General features: G+C 42.1%; 1 protein-coding gene across 2 annotated transcripts; it reads left to right on the top strand.

The window, feature by feature from the left end:
- The first annotated feature begins 8701 nt into the window (after nucleotides 1-8701).
- LOC115205319 (ubiquitin-conjugating enzyme E2 D2) lies at nucleotides 8702-19449 on the top strand. 2 transcript variants are annotated; one of them, XM_029771147.1, is made up of 8 exons: nucleotides 8702-9013; nucleotides 17016-17079; nucleotides 17248-17279; nucleotides 17378-17455; nucleotides 17584-17689; nucleotides 17807-17900; nucleotides 18050-18099; nucleotides 18450-19449. In XM_029771147.1, the coding sequence occupies exons 1-7, from the start codon at nucleotides 8990-8992 to the stop codon at nucleotides 18096-18098; spliced, it is 447 nt and encodes a 148-aa protein (XP_029627007.1). In that variant the 5' UTR covers nucleotides 8702-8989; the 3' UTR covers nucleotide 18099; nucleotides 18450-19449. The 2 variants fall into 2 exon arrangements, with proteins under 2 accessions (XP_029627007.1, XP_029627008.1); XM_029771148.1 differs by lacking the exon at nucleotides 18050-18099.
- Nucleotides 19450-19858: the final 409 nt, after the last annotated feature.

The raw sequence follows: 19858 nt of genomic DNA, 5'->3' as shown, positions 1-19858 counted from the left end.
TCCACACCTGAGGTGAAAATGCCATAGCCTAGGAAGGAGACGGACTGCTGGAAGAACAGGCATTTCTCAGCCTTGACGTACAGGTCATGCTCCAACAGGCAACCAAGCACCCTGTGCACCAGGGACACATGCTCGGCATGTGTAGCGGAGTATATCAGAATGTCATCAATATACACCACTACACCCTGCCCGTGCAGGTCCCTGAAAATCTTGTCTACAAAGGCTTGGAAGACTGATGGCGCATTCATCAACCCGTACGGCATGACGAGGTACTCATAGTGCTCCTGAGGTGGTACTGAAAGCCTTCTTCCACTCGTCTCCCTCCCGGTACCTGCTCCTGCTGACTCCATAAGTTAGGTCCGGAATTCTGTAGGGGGTGCGTACTGGCGGCAGAGAAGTCAGGCGCAGGAGAGCAAAAACTGATTCACAACGGCGCAATTTAATAAATAAAACCACCGTTAACAGAACAATAAATCAATGGGTAAACAAAACCCGTTACACACCAGCATAACGTGCACAAGAACTACAATAAACAATTCCGGACAAGGACATGGGGGGAACAGAGGGTTAAATACACAACATGTAATGATGGAATTGAAACCAGGTGTGTGGGAAGACAAGATAAAACAAATGGAAAATGAAAGGTGGATCGGCGATGGCTAGAAGACTGGTGACGTCAACCGCCGAACGCCGCCCGAACAAGGAGAGGGACCGACTTCGGCGGAAGTCGTGACATTCATACTAAACCATCTTTGCTATAATTCAGATTTCTCAAACGGGTCGATGATTGTAGTTCCCAGACACTGTTTTTTAAAAATGTTCCCAGAAGTTTCAGCCACTCTTAAACGTCAGGGAATCCCATTGGTTGGCTGTCTTGTTAATCATCCACCGCTGGGTGTGGTTAGGCGAGCATAAACAAAGATGGTCCACCTATTTCTAGTCCGGACTGCATATCTGTATGGAATTACATACATGAATGTTAGAGCTGCAATGTGATTTTGTTACATTAAAGAAAGCCCTTGTTGATTTAAAACTTGTACTTAATGCAAGCAAAACTAAATATATATTATTCTCTAATTCACAGAAACATTTCTCACATGGGCTACATATTCACTCATTGGATGGTTCTCTCATTGAGCGGGTTCCGCCTATAAATATCTGGGCGTTTTGGATTGATAAAGATCTAACGTTTACAAAAACATACTGATGAGCTAGTTGAAAAGCTAATATTTAAAATTGACATCTTTTTTAAATAAAGGTTACATTTTTAAAAAGTCAAAAAATGATTGTACCATCAACTTTCCTTCTTGACTATGGTGACACCATTTACCAGAATGCAGCAGCAACTACTCTTAAACCTTTGTATGTCGTCTACCATAGCGCCCTTGCTTTATCACAGGTGATAGTTTCAATACTCATCAGTGCATCCTGTATCAAATGTCCCATACATCACTTCATTACTCCCTTTTTGTTTAGAAAGCTCTAGGTACTTACTATTCAAGCTTCCGATTTACCTCACTTCGTTGTTAAAGATGTACTATGCAGAAATCGATCCGCCATTTCCTGGTTGCTAAAATTCTAATAATTTGCCTATTTTCAGTTTATGTGACAAAACAAGCAAGCATAGTGTAGAGAATCATTTTGATATCTTAACCACTGTGAAATACATTTTCCATAACAAAAGATATAGTATTTTCAGCAGTTTGAAGCTGGTGTACAAAAATGTAAGTAAAAGATGCAACAACGAAACTTAAGCACAGGAAGCATAGAAATAGTGCACATAGAAGACATTTACCGCTTCTTGCTTCAATGAGAATAGCAGATCTATTTCTATGTGAATTTGGTCAGGTCACCCAAAAAATTACATATTTCTGTATAAAAACATGAGATACCAACTCTTGAGATTCCTCGTGTCTCCACTGAACTAGGTAAATACGCTTTTAGTTTTAACGCGCCACACACTTGGAATCACTTTCATAATTCATTAGATTTGGATTCCCTGGTCCCACTAGGTCAGTTTAAAACCCTGATGATGAGTTCACGGAGGTGTGCAATTGTTTTGACTGATTGTTTATGATGCCTGTGATGTTTGTGATGTTCTAAATTAATGTACCTATTATTCTATCTTGAATCTTGTAGTTGTATATTTTATTTTATGTCCCCTATTGAAAATGAGAACCTGGTCTCTGATTAAATAAAAGTGAATAATAATCTGGTGCCCGACTGCACAGTCCATGACCTACCCGACCATTGGATGACGCATGCAATGCCTGAGCAGGGGAACATGTCCTATATCTTGTCCTGTTGTTATCCTACATTAAACAGGAAGATGGATATACAGGGACCCAGAAAGGGCTCTCTGTATGTTTATCGATTTACAAAGGGCTTCCCCCACACTAAAGGCCCTTTTACAGAACTTTTTATTAATCATAAGTATCAAACTGAATTCTAAAGATGACTTGTGTGACTATCTAATCTGATGCTCACAGTGCACTAACTTGGGCCTCGTGTGACCTAGACCAACACTACTTGTGGTGCACTAGCGTCTAGATTCTATACTGAACAAAAATATAAACGCAACATGCAACAATTTCAAAGATTTTACTGAGTTACAGCTCATATAAGGTAATCAGTCAATTAAAATAAATTAGGCCCTAATCTATGGATTTCACATGACTGGGCAGGGGTGCAGCCATGGGTGGGCAGGGGTGCAGCCATGGGTGGGCATAGGCCCACCCACTGGGGAGCCAGACCCAGCCAATAAGAAAGAATTTGTTTTTCCCCCCAAAAGAGCTTTATTACAGACAGAAATACTCCTCAGCACCCCCACGTGGTCTGCGGATATGAAGCTGGTTCGACGTACTGCCAAAATCTCTAAAACGACGTTGGTGGGCAGCTTTTGGTAAAGAAATTAACATTCAATTCTCTGGCTACAGCTCTGGTGGACATTCCTGCAGTCAGCGTGCCATTTGCATGCTCCCTCAATACTTCAGACATCTGTGGCATTGTGTTGTGTGACAAAACTGCACATTTTAAAGTGGTCTTTTATTGTCCCCACCACAAGGCGCACCTGTGTATTGATCATGCTGTTTAATCAGCTTTTTGATATGCCACACCTGTCAAGTGGATGGAGTACAACATTTTGCTGTTTTAAAGCTAATTTCCTGCAATTCTACACATTTTTCCATTACCTATGCAGTGTTCTTATGCCATCTGAGTGACTCAAACATTATAACAAAATCAAGTCCCATGTCATGACATTTTCAGAATTTTGCATTCTCCCTGACTGTCAACTTTTTATTTGGTGGTTGTTACTTGAACTTCTGACGATCGTATACATATATAGCTCCATTATCTTTTCTAGTTTAACTTGTAATTTTTTTTTAGAATACCTAAAATGATTTTCATTATTATCATTTTTGTATCATATTTTTTGAAGTGGCGACAACAATTATGCAGGCGCGGCACTCTGCTGCTAAATTAACATAGGGGAAACACTGACAGTGGGTAACATTTACCTGCATAGTAAATGTCCGTGTCAAATAAATGTAATACCCTGATTTAATTGACATTGAATAAAGCTTCAATTAACAGTTCCTCACAGTCAGTGAACGCAATCTCCACCTCATCTCTCTCTCTCTCGCTCCTGTCTCTGTCCATCTTCCTGTCATGCTTTTTCTTCAGGCTTGGCTCAGCTCATCACGGCTGATGTGTGCTGGGGTGATACCTACGAGATGACACAGGATATTTACAGTGATCTTTACCGAACCAAACTCTTCTTCACCCCAATTCACCACCCGGAACTCAGGAGACTTGCGATGGCTAAGCTTGTGGTGAGCAGTTTTAAATGAACTATCGTATGTGAACTAGGCCCCCCATTCCCCAATGCTCTTGACTCCAGGCTACAGTGTGCGTGCGTGCGTGTGTGTGTGTGTGTGTGTGTGTGTGTGTGTGTGTGTGTGTGTGTGTGTGTGTGTGACTTTAGCCAAAGGTTCAAATTAAATGGTTGGAGCCTGATTAGTTTCCATTCTGCACTCAGCACTGATATTTAGAGGATTTTCAGGATGTGTTTTTGTCCCTCTGATCTTCAGCTGAATGACCCATGGTACACAACCACCAAGATCTTTGAGGTGCCAGATGTGACAGAGAAGGATGAGAGTATGTTTTCTCTCATGTTTAACAATGGCAAGACCAGGGATATCGTTAGAATATCTACCCTTCACTATATTGGCCCTCTTATCCAGATATAGTCTTACCCATCCTGCCTCTCAGAATGGGTGGAGGAATACAATAAACTTGAGGGCAAGGACCTCAAGATGAACTTCCCATTGGACCCCACCCTGTGTAGCATCACCTTCACACCTGGACTCCAAGGTTCCGATGGTGTGCCTTGAGATCAGGGATCTAGCACGCTATGAATCAGGCACGTTCGAGCTGACAGACCAGTATGGCAACCTTGCCCTGGTGGTGAAGCTGAGGAGTAGTGGTGAGTGAGTCTTGCTCTGCATCAACTTAGATTAGCAATGGACATTTCTTTGTGACCAATACTTCAGACGAATACACATTGTCTTTGTGATGAGGTATCCGATATGGGTTGTAAACTCGTAATAAGGATGTAAGCTTCTTGAAATTAACAAATTCTCTCTCTCCATCTGTCTGTCTCGCACTCATTTCCTCTCACACCTATGCCTGTATGGGTTTATATTAGTGTTTTCTGCTTATTCTCTGCTGTGGTGGCTGTATGTTGTTGTTGTGTGAAGAAGTGTTGCTATAAGAAGCAGGTAACCAAACCTGACAGCTCTGCTGCCCCACCAGGACAGGCCGGGGATCAACAGGCACCCCCTTTGGTTTATGATCATGACGTACATGCAAATACAAAGCAACATCTCTATGGTTGTCTGTGGCAAGTTCTGACAGGATTTTAAATGTATCTGAAGGATTGTTTTAATATTATGCATGTCTGTACGTGATTTACTGAACCCTAGTCAACGCATTCAACCTGCTGCTTCAAGTTACCTCAGTCAACTGGCTGCTTCAAGTTACCCCAGTTAACCTGCTGCTTCAAGTTACCCCAGTTAACTCAGTCAACCTGCTGCTTCAAGTTACCTCAGTCAACCTGCTGCTTCAAGTTACCTCAGTCAACCGGCTGCTTCAAGTTACCTCAGTCAACCGGCTGCTTCAAGTTATTCCAGGTAACCCAGTCAACCTGCTGCTTCAAGTTTTCTCAGTCAACCTGCTGCTTCATGTTACCCCAACCAACCCAGTCAACCTGCTGCTCCAAGTTACCCCAACCAACCCAGTCAACCTACTGCTCCAAGTTACCCCAACCAACCCAGTCAACCTACTGCTCCAAGTTACCCCAACCAACCCAGTCAACCTACTACTCCAAGTTACCCCAACCAACCCAGTCAACCTACTGCTCCAAGTTACCCCAACCAACCCAGTCAACCTACTGCTCCAAGTTACCCCAACCAACCCAGTCAACCTACTGCTCCAAGTTACCCCAACCAACCCAGTCAACCTACTGCTCCAAGTTACCCCAACCAACCCAGGCAACCTACTGCTCCAAGTTACCCCAACCAACCCAGTCAACCTACTGCTCCAAGTTACCCCAACCAACCCAGTCAACCTGCTGCTTCATGTTACCCCAACCAACCCAGTCAACCTGCTGCTCCAAGTTACCCCAACCAACCCAGTCAACCTACTGCTCCAAGTTACCCAGTCAACCTGCTGCTCCAAGTTACCCCAACCAACCCAGTCAACCTGCTGCTCCAAGTTACCCCAACCAACCTACTGCTCCAAGTTACCCCAACCAACCCAGTCAACTTGCTGCTCCAAGTTACCTAAACCAACCCAGTCAACCTGCTGCTCCAAGTTACCCCAACCAACCCAGTCAACCTACTGCTCCAAGTTGTCCCCAACCAACCCAGTCAACCTACTGCTCCAAGTTACCCCAACCAACCCAGTCAACCTACTGCTCCAAGTTACCCCAACCAACCCAGTCAACCTACTGCTCCAAGTTACCCCAACCAACCCAGTCAACCTACTGCTCCAAGTTACCCCAACCAACCCAGTCAACCTACTGCTCCAAGTTACCCCAACCAACCCAGTCAACCTGCTGCTTCATGTTACCCCAACCAACCCAGTCAACCTGCTGCTCCAAGTTACCCCAACCAACCCAGTCAACCTGCTGCTCCAAGTTACCCCAACCAACCCAGTCAACCTGCTGCTCCAAGTTACCCCAACCAACCCAGTCAACCTGCTAATCCAAGTTACCCAGTCAACCTGCTGCTCCAAGTTACCCCAACCAACCCAGTCAACCTGCTGCTCCAAGTTACCCCCAACCAACCCAGTCAACCTGCTAATCCAAGTTACCCAGTCAACCTGCTGCTCCAAGTTACCCCAACCAACCCAGTCAACCTACTGCTCCAAGTTACCCCAACCAACCCAGTCAACCTGCTAATCCAAGTTACCCAGTCAACCTGCTGCTCCAAGTTACCCCAACCAACCCAGTCAACCTGCTGCTCCAAGTTACCCCAACCAACCCAGTCAACCTGCTGCTCCAAGTTACCCCAACCAACCCAGTCAACTTGCTGCTCCAAGGTACCCAGTCAACCTACTGCTCCAAGTTACCCAGTCAACCTGCTGCTCCAAGTTACCCCAACCAACCCAGTCAACCTGCTGCTCCAAGTTACCCCAACCAACCCAGTCAACCTGCTGCTCCAAGTTACCCCAACCAACCCAGTCAACCTACTGCTCCAAGTTACCCCAACCAACCCAGTCAACCTGCTGCTCCAAGTTACCCCAACCAACCCAGTCAACCTACTGCTCCAAGTTACCCCAACCAACCCAGTCAACCTGCTGCTCCAAGTTACTCCAACCAACCCAGTCAACCTACTGCTCCAAGTTACCTAAACCAACCCAGTCAACCTGCTGCTCCAAGTTACCCCAACCAACCCAGTCAACCTGCTGCTCCAAGTTACCCCAACCAACCCAGTCAACCTACTGCTCCAAGTTACCCCAACCAACCCAGTCAACCTACTGCTCCAAGTTACCCCAACCAACCCAGTCAACCTACTGCTCCAAGTTACCCCAACCAACCCAGTCAACCTACTGCTCCAAGTTACCCCAACCAACCCAGTCAACCTACTGCTCCAAGTTACCCCAACCAACCCAGTCAACCTACTGCGCCCGTGTTTGTGAGTCCCCCTTTAGGTGTATTTTCTGCTCTATTTAATTTTGCTTACTTCATTGTGCAAAGAGTGTTTGGGATCTTGGAAGTTACTATATAAATGTATGTTGCGCACACACACACACACACACACACACACACACACACACACACACACACACACACACACACACACACACACACACACACTAACTCTCATCTTCTCTGTGTCCTGGTTTCTGCTTCAGGGAGATGGGAGGCGGCTCTGTTCATCCCTCAGGGTTCAAACGCTCTCTCCTCTGACTTTGGGCCCCCAGTTTTAGCTGCCCACTTTCTTCAGGAATCCCCTATCAAGGACAGGATGAGTTAATACTCCCATTTGGTTAAAAAGTTAGCAAAGTAATGCCCTCAACCCTTGTTTCCCCCTGTTGTTTGAGTATTCTCAAGAGTAGACATGCCAGCTCTGATACCCAACAAGACGCAGCAATCTTAATTTTAAACTCACTACATGGCATGTTGGTCAGGGCTCTGCGATAGAACTGAACAGAAAAGGAAGTCAGAATTGGGTTTATCATATCCGGTCACAGGGAAACATTTAGTGAAACCACTCTCCTTCAGATTTTATACATTTATCAACTTTCTCATCAAGTTCTCTTCTCTCTACTAATGGAGGTGGTCATGAGGTGGTCTCATCATAATGCCCACCCTCTACTTCAAGGAAGTGAGGAGAAGGGTAAAAGAGGGAATCAAATTCAATCAAATGTATTTTATAATTAACCAATAAGGCCAAAGGGGGTGTGGTAAACAGTCTGATATACAACGACTGTTAGCCAATCAGCATTCAGGACTCGAACCACCCAGTTCATAAAGCCCTTTACACATCAGCAGAATATAATTGAACACTACCTCTCTGACTGTTACTCTGTGTGCAAAATTCTATGGCCTCTTTTGTCCTGTTGCCTTTCTGTGTAAATGCTCTGCTCTATTCTTCAAACTACCAATTGTCATTAAGAGGATGTGGGAAAACTGTTGTGTATTTTGGGGAACTTATTTGCATTGAGCTGTAGTGCAGCATCACCTGCACAGTATAACATTTCTTGTCATGAATACTGCTTTCATGTAATATTTTTTGTGTGATAACAACTGAAAGTAGGCATTGTGGCAAATATTCCAGCATATGATTTTTTTGAAGGTATGATTTATGTTTAAAGTATTGTAATGGAGCAGGTCTCGAACCCTCGACCTTCTAGCCCGAATTCCAGCGCGCTATCGATGCTCGAGCGGCAGAGTCGATATCCGCGTTTATAAACCCATGGTCGTTACACTATATATGTTTTAGCAATTTATTATATAATTTGTATGCACACAAATAACACCACCATCATGTATTATTTGACTTCTGTATAATATACACTACTTTTTGTGATTTGTTTTGTTTGGGTTTAGTCCAATTGTGGTATGATTCGCCTATTTGTATCCAGTTTCAATGCGGGACTTTTATTATGAAGGCGAACCGCTGATTCAACTCAGCGCTAATATTGCTCACTTCACAGTCGTGACCAGAAGAACGAGCCGAGCTAACGAATCGGCAACGATATAATACCAGTGCAGTCAAAGCGGCCAACGACCAAGGAAAAGCAGAAATACCAGTATAGCTATATTGATACCAGTTTATCAACTATAAAAGTAATATTGTCAGTTGATGAAAAGCTAGCTAGGTAGATCGCCGTACACTACAGCTAATTGCTATATGCTAGTTAGCATCACGTAGCTAGCCTTTGCTCTATCTTCGACAACCGGTCCCTACGCACTAGCAGAATGGCCTTAAAACGAATTCACAAGGTAAATTGATTGTTGTTTGAGTCTTTGCCGTAAGCACAGCTACATAAGTTAGATATGTTATAGGTCATGTGGTAAATGTATATTTGTCGTTTTAGTTAGCTATGTAACGCGTCGTACAGTGAGCAGTTGCCAGTTCGCTATAACAAGCGTGCTTATTTGGTTGTTAGCCAGCTTGGCTTGCAGTAGTAGCATGGCCTAGTAGCTTAGCTAGCCAAGTAGTTAAGCTAACGTTAGCTAGTTTTAGCTAATTTAAAGTGTGTGACTTAAATATTAGTTCAGAATTTAGCTAGCAGTAACGTTAGCTCAGAATCCGAATTATATTAATCGTCTAACGTTAGCTTAGTCGGTGTCATTGTTAACTAGTAACGTTTTCCCCTAAACTTTCTGGTGCTAGTTAACTAACAAGTCATGGTGAAACCTCATGAGATTATGGTTGTTGTTACATACCACTACCACCAACTCGTGGCAGGTTTCGGTTTGGTGTTCCTTGCAGGAAATATAAACCTTGTCATACAAGCTGGCCAAGTCGAGTGTCATTCTCGTGTTGGTATTTTCTGACATCTATTCCGAAACTCTGGCATAAAAATATACATGGCTGCTGTGGTAATTATTACTAAAGTAAAATAGTCAAATTGCTGTGTCCTCAAACAAAGTAATACATATTAAACACTTCTCCTAATCTTGGTTTAGAGCGATGTCATGAGTGCACTTGACTGTGACGCCGAAGTCAAGATAAAAATGCAAGAGAAGGTAGTTAGTTACTCGTTAAGAAAACACCCTATTACAGTGCCTTGCAAAACTATTCATCCCCCTTGGCGTTTTTCCTATTTTGTTGCATTACAACCTGTAATTTAAATGGATTTCATGTAATGGACATAGAGGAAATAGTCCAAATTGGTGAAATGAAAAAAAACACTTGTTTCAAAAAACGGAAAAGTGGTGCGTGCATATGTATTCACCCCCTTTGCTATGAAGCCCCAAAATAAGATCTGGTGCAACCAATTACCTTCAGAAGTCACATAATTAGTTTAAAGTCCACTTGTATGCAGTCTTAGTGGCACATGATCTGTCACATGATCTCAGTATATATACACCTGTTCTGCGGCTTGTAGACATGTGCGGCTTATTTATGTTCAAAATAATATATATATTTTTAAATTCAGTGGGTACGGCTTATATTCAGGTGCGCTCAATAGTCCGGAAATTACGGTATTGACTTTGGGGGGGTGAATAGTTCTGCACGCTCAAGTTTTCAGTTTTGTCTTATTTTTTGTTTGTTTCACAATACAAAATATTTAGTATCTTCTAAGTGGTAGGCATGTTGTGTAAATCAAATGACACAACCCCCCCCCAAAAAATCTATTTTAATTCCAGGTTGTAAGGCAACAAAATAGGAAAAATACCAAGGGGGGTGAATACTTTCGCAAGCCACTGTAGCTACTCAGCTTTTAATGTTACAGGGCCATGGCATTAATCTAAAAGAATGCATATTCGATTGTAATTGGCAAACATTCAAACTAAAACACCATGGATGAAGTCACCAATATTACATTGCTGTAGTAGCCTGTACCCTTGAAACATGAGCAAATTGGGCGTCGTGTTGATTTTACGTTATGCCTAGCTTACGAGCATTCAGTTTGAATAGGTGTAAACAAATGTAGGCCTATGCTTCCAGATAGCTTTATATTCACATTGAGTGGGACAGGCCCTGTGCCTAAAAATAAGTTGTTAGTAACCGTGGATGTTGCTTCAAAGCCCTTTGAGGCCTGCCTGAAAAATAATGGGGAAACATTGGTTGTTACTGTACAAAAAATGTATAGCCTAATAACCAACCTATTAGAATTGGATGTTGCTGTTTTAAACTTACTGACACAATTGAACTGAATTGAACCCAACACAGTTTATTAAACCAGCAACAAAATGTAGGCCTAAACATGCAGGACGATGCATGTAAACTCTGGTTTATTATAGGGCTGGGCGATATGGGCAAAATATTATATCACGGTATAAAAAAAGATGGTATTTTGCTTTTTAATAATAAAAGTTCTAAATTTGCTTAATGAGTAGTGCGTGACCCTAGGATGGCAACACATACATTCTAAGTGATTTCAATGGGTCTTTCTCCATTCTGATTGTTTTATATTGTTCAATTCAACACCAAAAAAGTCATTTTCATCCATTTCTGCATTTGAGATCATTTCCACACTGCACGTAGGGCTGCACGATATGGGCAAGTAATCTGGGCCTTATTTTTAACAAAATGTTGCAATTTGACTTGCGATTTAGAGAAAATTCCAACAGTTAACTTGGGTTATCCTTTTTGTCTGTAAAAATAATTATGCTACGAATTGCGGTGGAAGCAATTTCATGTCAGTACTGTCGTGTCTTTGGCATCATTAAAACTGAAGACATATTTATCAAATAACTCTCTATTATTATGCGATTAACCTGATTAAACATGTAACTGTAATTAACTAGGAAGTCGGGGCACCAAGGTAAATATTCAGATTACAAAGTTATAATTTTCCTAATATAACTTTCAGATATTTTAATATCTGATCAATTAGTCTTCGAATTAATGACTTATTTACCTCACGTCAGTCTCATTCCAAACGTCGTAAATTGTTGGTTATCTGCACGAAGCCAGTCTTAATTATGAGTCATCCATACATCAATTGTCTTAAAATCATTTATTTACTAAGTAATTCACAGAAATGCATAACAAACAGTAGATATCGTTACAAAGAAATGATAGAGGAATGTGCCCTAGTGGGCTAAACCGGCATGGCGGCTTGTTAGACAAAAGGGGAGTGTGGGTCAACTGAGAAGGCACTACAGAGTTGATAATGATAACAATTGAAATGCTAATCCTTTGCACATGAACGCTCACTCATTCGGGAACAATTGCAATCGATATATATATTTACGCTCAGTGTGTCGTCGGGATCTCTGTTGAAGTTTGTTTCTGTTGGAGAGTCTGTCCGCTCTCTCTGTCGTGGTTAGAATGGATAGTTTCAGAGTAACATTCATTCATGTCATTATAGAATGGCGGTTGTCGGTCTTCGTGTTCAATGATACCGAATTCCTAGCTGCAGACTAGTAATTAATATCAAAGACTTGTTCTTATTCTGTCGGTATCGATAGTCTAAGAGTTTAACCACGTGGTATGGTTAAAGTTCAGAAAGAGGAATGCATGGTCTCCTTTGGCCCACTCGTTATCGAGGTAAGCTGGTCTCCAACCTTTAGCCATCTCGTAATTGAGGTAAGCTCGGTCTGGTGATAGAAAACCAAGGTGGGGGTTTTATTCGGGACATAGAAAAAGGCTGTCTCATGACGCCAGGTCCTGTCTGTGTCCCTGGGGGCGTGCCAAGGACTTAGTTAAGACTCCAAAGGGAATTGGAGTTTCCTTCATTAAACAGTCCAAAATCACATTACACAATTTCACAAACAGTTCCATCCTTATTCATTCATTTTATACAACCATTTAGATGTAAGTCTCATACCTGAGACTCTTCTATAAACATGATTATGGTAATGTATTGTCTCATGAGTTTCACAAAATTGTACCAAACGGACCAGTTCGTTGCTGGATTCTTCACCGATCTTTTATACCTTCTCAAGAACATAAATGTTGTTCGATTCTCCAGTTTTGTGAGGTGGAAGAACTCCTTTGTTCTCATACATGGACACGCATGCTTTGTTTAATGCCAGTGGCAGGTCACTGGTAAAAATAGAAAAGAGTAGATGGCCTAGAGAGCTGCCCTGCGGTACACCACATTTTACGTGTTTAACGTAAGAGAACCCGAGTTCTATTAGATGGCTCTGAATCCACAAAATGGTAGAGGTTGAAAAGCCATAAAACAAGTGTTTTTCAACAACCGGTTATGGTCAATTATATCAAAGGCTGCACTGAAATCTAACAGTACAGCTCCCACAATCTTCTTATCAATTTCTTTCAACCAATCGTCAGTAATTTGTGTCAGTGCAGTACATGTTGAGTGCCCTTCTCTATAAGAATGCTGAAAGTCTGTAATTTTTTATTTTTTTACTGAGAAGTAGCATTGCATTTGCTAAGAGCTGGCAGCAAGCTGATTTAGGTCTGCTATTAGAACCAGTAAAGGCTGCTTTACCACTCTTTGGTAGCGGAATGACTTTGGCTTCCCTCCTGGCCTGAAGACAAAGACTTTTCTCTAGACTGGACTTCCTGATGGGCTAACCCCAGGTGGTGAAGGTAGGCAACAACACCACCGCCACGTGGTGATCCTCGACATGGGGGCCCAACAGGGGTGCGTGCTCAGCCCCCTCCCGTACTCCCTGTTCAACCATGACTGTGTGGCCACGCACGTCTTCAGCTCAATCATCAAGTTTGCTGACGACACAATAGTGGTAGGAGGGGAAAAAAAAAACTCTCCTTCAACGTTAACAAAACAAAAGCGCTGATCGTAGATTACAGGAGACGAGCAGAGAGTGCACACCCCATCCACATCAATGGGGCCGCAGTGGAGAAGGTGAAAAGCTTCAAGTTCCTCCGCGTGCACATCACTGACAACCTGAAATGGTCCCTTTACCCATACAGTATGGTGAAGAAGGTGAACAGCGCCTCTTCAACCTCAGGAGGCTGAAGAAATTCGGCTTGGCCCCTAAGACCTTCACAGACTTCTACAGAAGCACCGATGAGCGCATCCTGTCGGGCTGCATCACCGCCTGGTATGGCAATTGCACCGTCTGCAACCGCAGCCCAACGCCCTGGCTTGGATGATCATACCATGCTCAGTTGCGTAGGACACTCGTTTAGCCCATTCTAACGTTCAATCAAGCACTAACTTAGATGCCTGTCTGCCTGCTTTATATTGCAAGCCACGGCCACGTGACCCACTATGTATAAACAATCCAGTTTCGTGAACGGGGTGGTGTACCTAATAAAATGTCCGGGGAGTGTACAACGGCCACATTCCTGGGCTTTTCACGCACAAGTGTCCAGGGCAGGGTCTCCAACCTTTTCTGAGTCAAAATGCAAGCCGAGCTCTACCGTTCAATTTTGTTTTACATTACTTAAAACCGGTATTAACCCTATGCAACATCAACCAATTAAAACCGTATGTACAATTAGGTTTGTGCAGTAGGCTATACATTGGGTCTTTATTGGGCCTATTGGCTATGCTTGAAGTGTCCTGCCAATGTTCTTATAACATTTTGAAATGTAAAAAATGTATAGATAATTTGTGTTACTTGAGGCACAGCTAAGTGAGCATAATAATTAGTTAAATTATTTTTTTTTTTTTACTGGACTGATGACCTGCATCTGATGGTCAGTCTGAGGGGAGGGAGCAGCGGTTAGGCTGCCTCTCACCCGAGTCACTGTCCCTCCGCTGAGAAAAGGGGATACAGTCTTCCAGCTGATGGCGAAACTCAAATTGCACTGCATTATTTCTGTCTCATGCACCAGTTCATGTTACTCCTATGATCAGAAAAAGTGAAATATTCCTTGATATTAAAAAAAGACAAGGCGCTAATATTAACAATGCAAGCTTATCAGAACACTTTGCTTTACTCATTCATTACAGCTGCAGTGCTGGTTGTAGCGTGAGTGGAAGTAGGGAGAACGTGCATTTTATAGCTTATAAAGGTGTTGAACAGTCTTGACAGTGCTGAAATAACTTAAACATGAACTTTCTCAAAAACAGCAGCTCTTTGCTGTTTTCGTTGTCGATTTCTAGTCATGGTTTTGAAAATCTCACTGTCAACTTTGCTGTGTGTTCAAGGTTTCTTATAGTCTATGGTTCGAGTACTGTGCATACACAGTGATCTATCTGATTGGCCAGCGGTAGGCCTATGGGTGCACTTGATTTGCTCGCTGGGCCTGCCGTGTAGGTGGAGGTCTACCTTTTTAGACACATGAAATGGTTCAAATGGGAACACGTCGGCTTCCCGGTGCTTTGGCTACTGAATCAAGTGCATCTACAAGCAGCAGCGCGAAACAAATTGTAACTCAAGGCTTTATCGTAGTTTTTTTTTACAGAGGTGTTTAATCGACTGTGAATTCTTTAAAGATCAACCAGTCGATCACAACCCAAGCTCATCACTACGGTTTACTGAGAATGGTGCGACAAACAAAACATCCAGTCAGCGGTAGTCCTGTGGGCGTAAACAGCTTTGATGAGAGGTCGAAAGAGAATGGCAAGAATCGTGCAAGCTAACAGACATGCTAACCTCTAACCATCACAATAACAGGAGGTTTGCGTTTTTGGGGGGTATGATATTTGTGCGTCTAACTTTCTCACTGATCATTATTCACGATTCATTCAGGACTATCTCTAATCATGGTAGTGTTTTTGGAAACATTTTATTCTTATTTATAATGACAGGGACGTCCTCTCATGATTTACCATTCATTTATATTGGGCACAAATTAATCTGAAACACGGCAAATGCATCCCCAAAAAATTGCAGTCACAAGCTTGATGTAGTCCTTACGTGCTATGAATACGGGACCAAATGCTAAACTCTTGACTACTTTAACACACAAGTGAATTTGTCCCAATACTTTTGGCCCCCTAAAATGGAGGCACTATGTACAAAAAGTGCTGTAATTGTTATTAGCGGTTCACCCGATTTTTATTTATTTTTTTAATTTTATTTTTATTTTTTAATAGATGGAAAATTACCTCGTGTACGACAAATAAATGCTGATTAGATTTGTATGCTAGTGACAAGACGGTCAATGCTTAGCTGCCAGTTAACAAATAAAAAAGATCTTGCTCTTATCCATGTCATAACCTAACCTGTCCAGTATCCACTTTAGGAGCAAACTGTTGTCTTGAGAGCATGTGTGAACCAGATTGGCCAAGTTTGCCATTTATTGCCACAGTTTGTGACAACACTATCAGTAGTGTAAAATGCAATGGATACACAAACAAGTTATTTAAAAAAATAAAAAATTCAGTACACAAAAACTTAAGCACAAAAGTGTTTTTATGTGCCCTGTCATCACACACTGCCTTTTAATCCGCAACAAAGTCAGTCTGATGGAAACAACTCTGGTGGGAAAATGTGCATTAAAAAAAGCTTGTTTATATATAATTTTTGCGTAAATCTGTTTCAAAGTTTATGGAAACCTAGCTACCGTCAGCAATGCTGCTGTCATCTTCCCCTCCAGTGTAGCACTGGTCAGGCCAGTCCACGCTCTGACTTGTGGCAATGTTTGAGACATTGCCACAAGTTGTCAGGGATAGGCCTCATCCATCATGCAAAGTTGGGACTATCGCTACACTCTAGGCTAATTATTTTCCTCGACTCACATACGCATCATTGAAGTCTATGCAGGCCTATGTTTATTACTGAGATATAGCAGGTCTGTATTTACATAATAGTAAAATGTTGACCTTTTCTAACCTGTTAGCTGACCATGGGTGAGGAAGCCTAGGCCCATGTCAACACAGGCTGTTACAGGTTGAGTGACGGCTGTGTGTGTCTGTACTTTAGCTCAGCTTCGCACAGACACCAACACAGCCCACAGCTCCCTGCCTGCTCAAGGCTTGCACCTATTTTACTGATCTATTCGATGACTAACATTCTCACCCTCATGTCACTCCCACTCGGACCCACATGCAATATAGACAATATTACTATTGGCCCAAGAAGTTCTTACCTGATCTGTTGTCCTGAAGTGCTTGCTCTGACGGGGCTCTGCAAGATACCATATGCTCAATCACTGCAATACAATAAACTGTTTAGTCACTGCACACTTTCGTTATGGCCAAGGCTAATCATTGAGCTACAGTTGTTATAAAGTTGATACCTCTTTTCATCAGTCTCTAATTAAACTTTCAAAATTCTTCCTGTGCACCTTGCTCTTTGCAACACCAGCAATGTAAATGCAAAGCAAATGCTCTTCCAAGTACGACTGTGAGGTCTGTGCAGTAGCAATGATGAGTTAACAGTGTTGGTACTTGGAAGGGGAACGGTGGGCTGATGGTGTCCTGGTTTGGTCTCTCTGTTTCAGGAGCTGAACGACCTGGGCAGGGACCCTCCTGCACAGTGTTCCGCTGGCCCGGTTGGAGACGACAGTAAGGCCAAACTGAGCACTTGTATTAAACATAACATTATAATAATTTGTAATTTATTACATTTGTAAAGCGCTTTTCATTATACAGAATAATCTCAAAGTGCATAAATAAATGATCAACAGCATGGCATCTGAAACATTCCTCAACTGTCTCTCTCTGTTTTGGCAGTGTTTCATTGGCAAGCTACAATTATGGGGCCTGTGAGTATCATTATAAAGTGTTTCTCTGTTTTGATGAATTTGAAGTTGCTTTGGCTGCTCAGTGTGACTGTTAAGATGTAATTTTGTTTCCTTTTCAGAATGACAGCCCATACCAAGGTGGTGTTTTTTTCCTGACTATTCATTTCCCCACAGACTACCCCTTCAAACCACCTAAGGTAATTATTTCCGCTCTTGTTCCTCTGTTCTTTTACAATTGAAGTTGTCTTGATGCATGTAGAAGATTGAGGAATGAGGTTTCTGTGGATCAATGTGTTTGATTGCTCCTCCAACCTTTTCATTGCAGCTTGCGTTCACCACAAGAATTTATCACCCAAATATTAACAGTAACGGCAGCATCTGCCTGGATATTTTGAGATCACAGTGGTCTCCAGCATTAACTATCTCTAAAGGTAGGGTGTCGTTTTTCATTCTTTGTGCCCTTCGTGTTACGTATTTTTACCTTGACTTCATTTCGATTCACATGCCTAAGATCCACTCCTAATCCTTCTTTTTAATCTCCCTTTCAGTACTTTTGTCCATTTGTTCACTCTTATGTGACCCCAACCCTGACGACCCGTTAGTGCCAGAGATTGCCCGTATCTACAAAACAGATACGGAAAAGTTAGTATATTGTACTCTATAATCATTTTGTGAAAAATATTATGCAACTTTTTGATCCAAAGGCTTGAACAAGATCGGTGCAAAGTGAGTTATGCCCTATAATATTAGATCTAGATACTTATAATATAGGACCTTTCCTTCTGCATCAGGTATAATAGACTAGCGAGAGAATGGACAGAAAAGTACGCTATGCTTTAGGGTAAGACTGCCCTGCATCGTCGAGGGAGAGGACATTGTTGTGGGTTCTGACATTTATACTGTTGAGAGCACTTCAACTAACTCAATGAGGCTGACATTTTGCCACTCTAAGTAAATTTGCCTTGGTGGATGGTGGCTTTGCTCTGACCTGTATTCCCATTGTCTGTCTTGGACTGTTTGACAGTATTGAATGCCATTTTGGTGGGACTATGGGAGAGTCCTCTGTGTGTGAACATCATGCATCTCAGGTTTATCTTGGGTAGTTGCTGTGTTGTAAGGCATGACGTTGTTCTTGAAGCTCCACCCCTTGTCTATTGTGGATTGATTTATTTTCTGTTGCTTTTCCGACAGGTACAACAGAATAGCCCGGGAATGGACTCAGAAGTACGCCATGTGATGATCGGTCATGGTCGTATCAACTTGCATTATAGCTGGGAAAAAAACTATAAATTACTGTTCTTTTTTTTGTCCATTTGGCCGCAACCCCTTACCATCAGCAAATAACAGTAATTGATTTTGTTTTGCCCCCTAAATGTATTCACATCCTCTTAACAAGGACAAATGTCTCCAATACCCCTTTTCTTTCTTTACAAAAGATGCCAATTGCTCTGAACTCTCAGTGAAGCATGTCTGTATAAAGCCAACCACAGCCACTTTGTGAAGAGCTCGATTGCTCTGAATTCACGCAGGAGGTGCCAACTAAAAATAAAGATTCTCAATGCCACCATTGAGAGAATCAACATGGTTCAATCACACTTTTGTACGCTTTTCCAATAGCATTAGAGAACTGATGTCTGTGAATATCATACACTTAATCTTAGTTAAGATTCACCCATGTTGAATGTTCTAATGTTTTTGTTCTATCGATTCTATCATTCCATGTGTATCTGAGCTTCCGTTCAAGCAGGCAGAAATTCACCCGGTGCAAACCTTGTCATACCGGCCTGCTTGAACGGCAATAGCTCAGATACACATGGAATGACGCAGGAATCGATAGAACATAAGAGATGCACAAAAACTTTTAACATTCAAAATGGGTGAATCTTAACTTTTACTGTTTTGAATGGAGAATTGCTGAAGATATCTGCAGTAAATAAGAAAAATATTTTATGCATGTTAATAAGAATTGGTTTATGTGCTGCTGAGAATGGATTGAGAGCAAACGTGTTCACTTTGATATTTTGTTACTTTTTGTTTTTAGAACGTGGAGCCATTAGTTAATCATCATCCATAACACTGTTCTCTTTTGCACTGAATACGTTATTCAAAGTTCTCAATGGCTGATCGATCAACTAATAGCTCTGCTATTTAATGGTTACTTTTTTTTTTCTCAATAAAGTTGAACAAATAACTCTGGTTGTTTTTGTTTGTAGCAGGACTACTTTTAAATATGTGGGGCTGTTGATCGCGTTACAAGTAGCAAACGATATGCCTCTGGGAATGCTGAGAAGCCCTCAACTGTGGGGTTATTTATAGGCCCCCGATGACTAGACAAGCTATGGACCTTCAGATGTAGTAGCCATGTATTTTCCTAAACTCCAATACCTTAATTTAAGAATCCGCAGACTAAGACAGGTCAAGTCCACTTCAATATTGATGCACCTGGATGCTGAATACCTGCATTTGAATCAGAAATGGTTGACATTTACATTAAGTACACTTTATCCAGAGTGACAGACACTTGCCATGTTTCCCCAACCTGTGGTGTGTGTATTTTTTCAGGCCTAAGTCATAACTACATCACATTAACCTCACCCAAT

The sequence above is a fragment of the Salmo trutta genome, chromosome 13, assembly GCF_901001165.1.
Source record: "Salmo trutta chromosome 13, fSalTru1.1, whole genome shotgun sequence".
NCBI lineage: Eukaryota > Metazoa > Chordata > Actinopteri > Salmoniformes > Salmonidae > Salmo > Salmo trutta.
The sequence above is the reverse complement of the archived record's forward strand: the minus strand, read 5'-3'. Positions and strand labels throughout refer to the sequence as shown.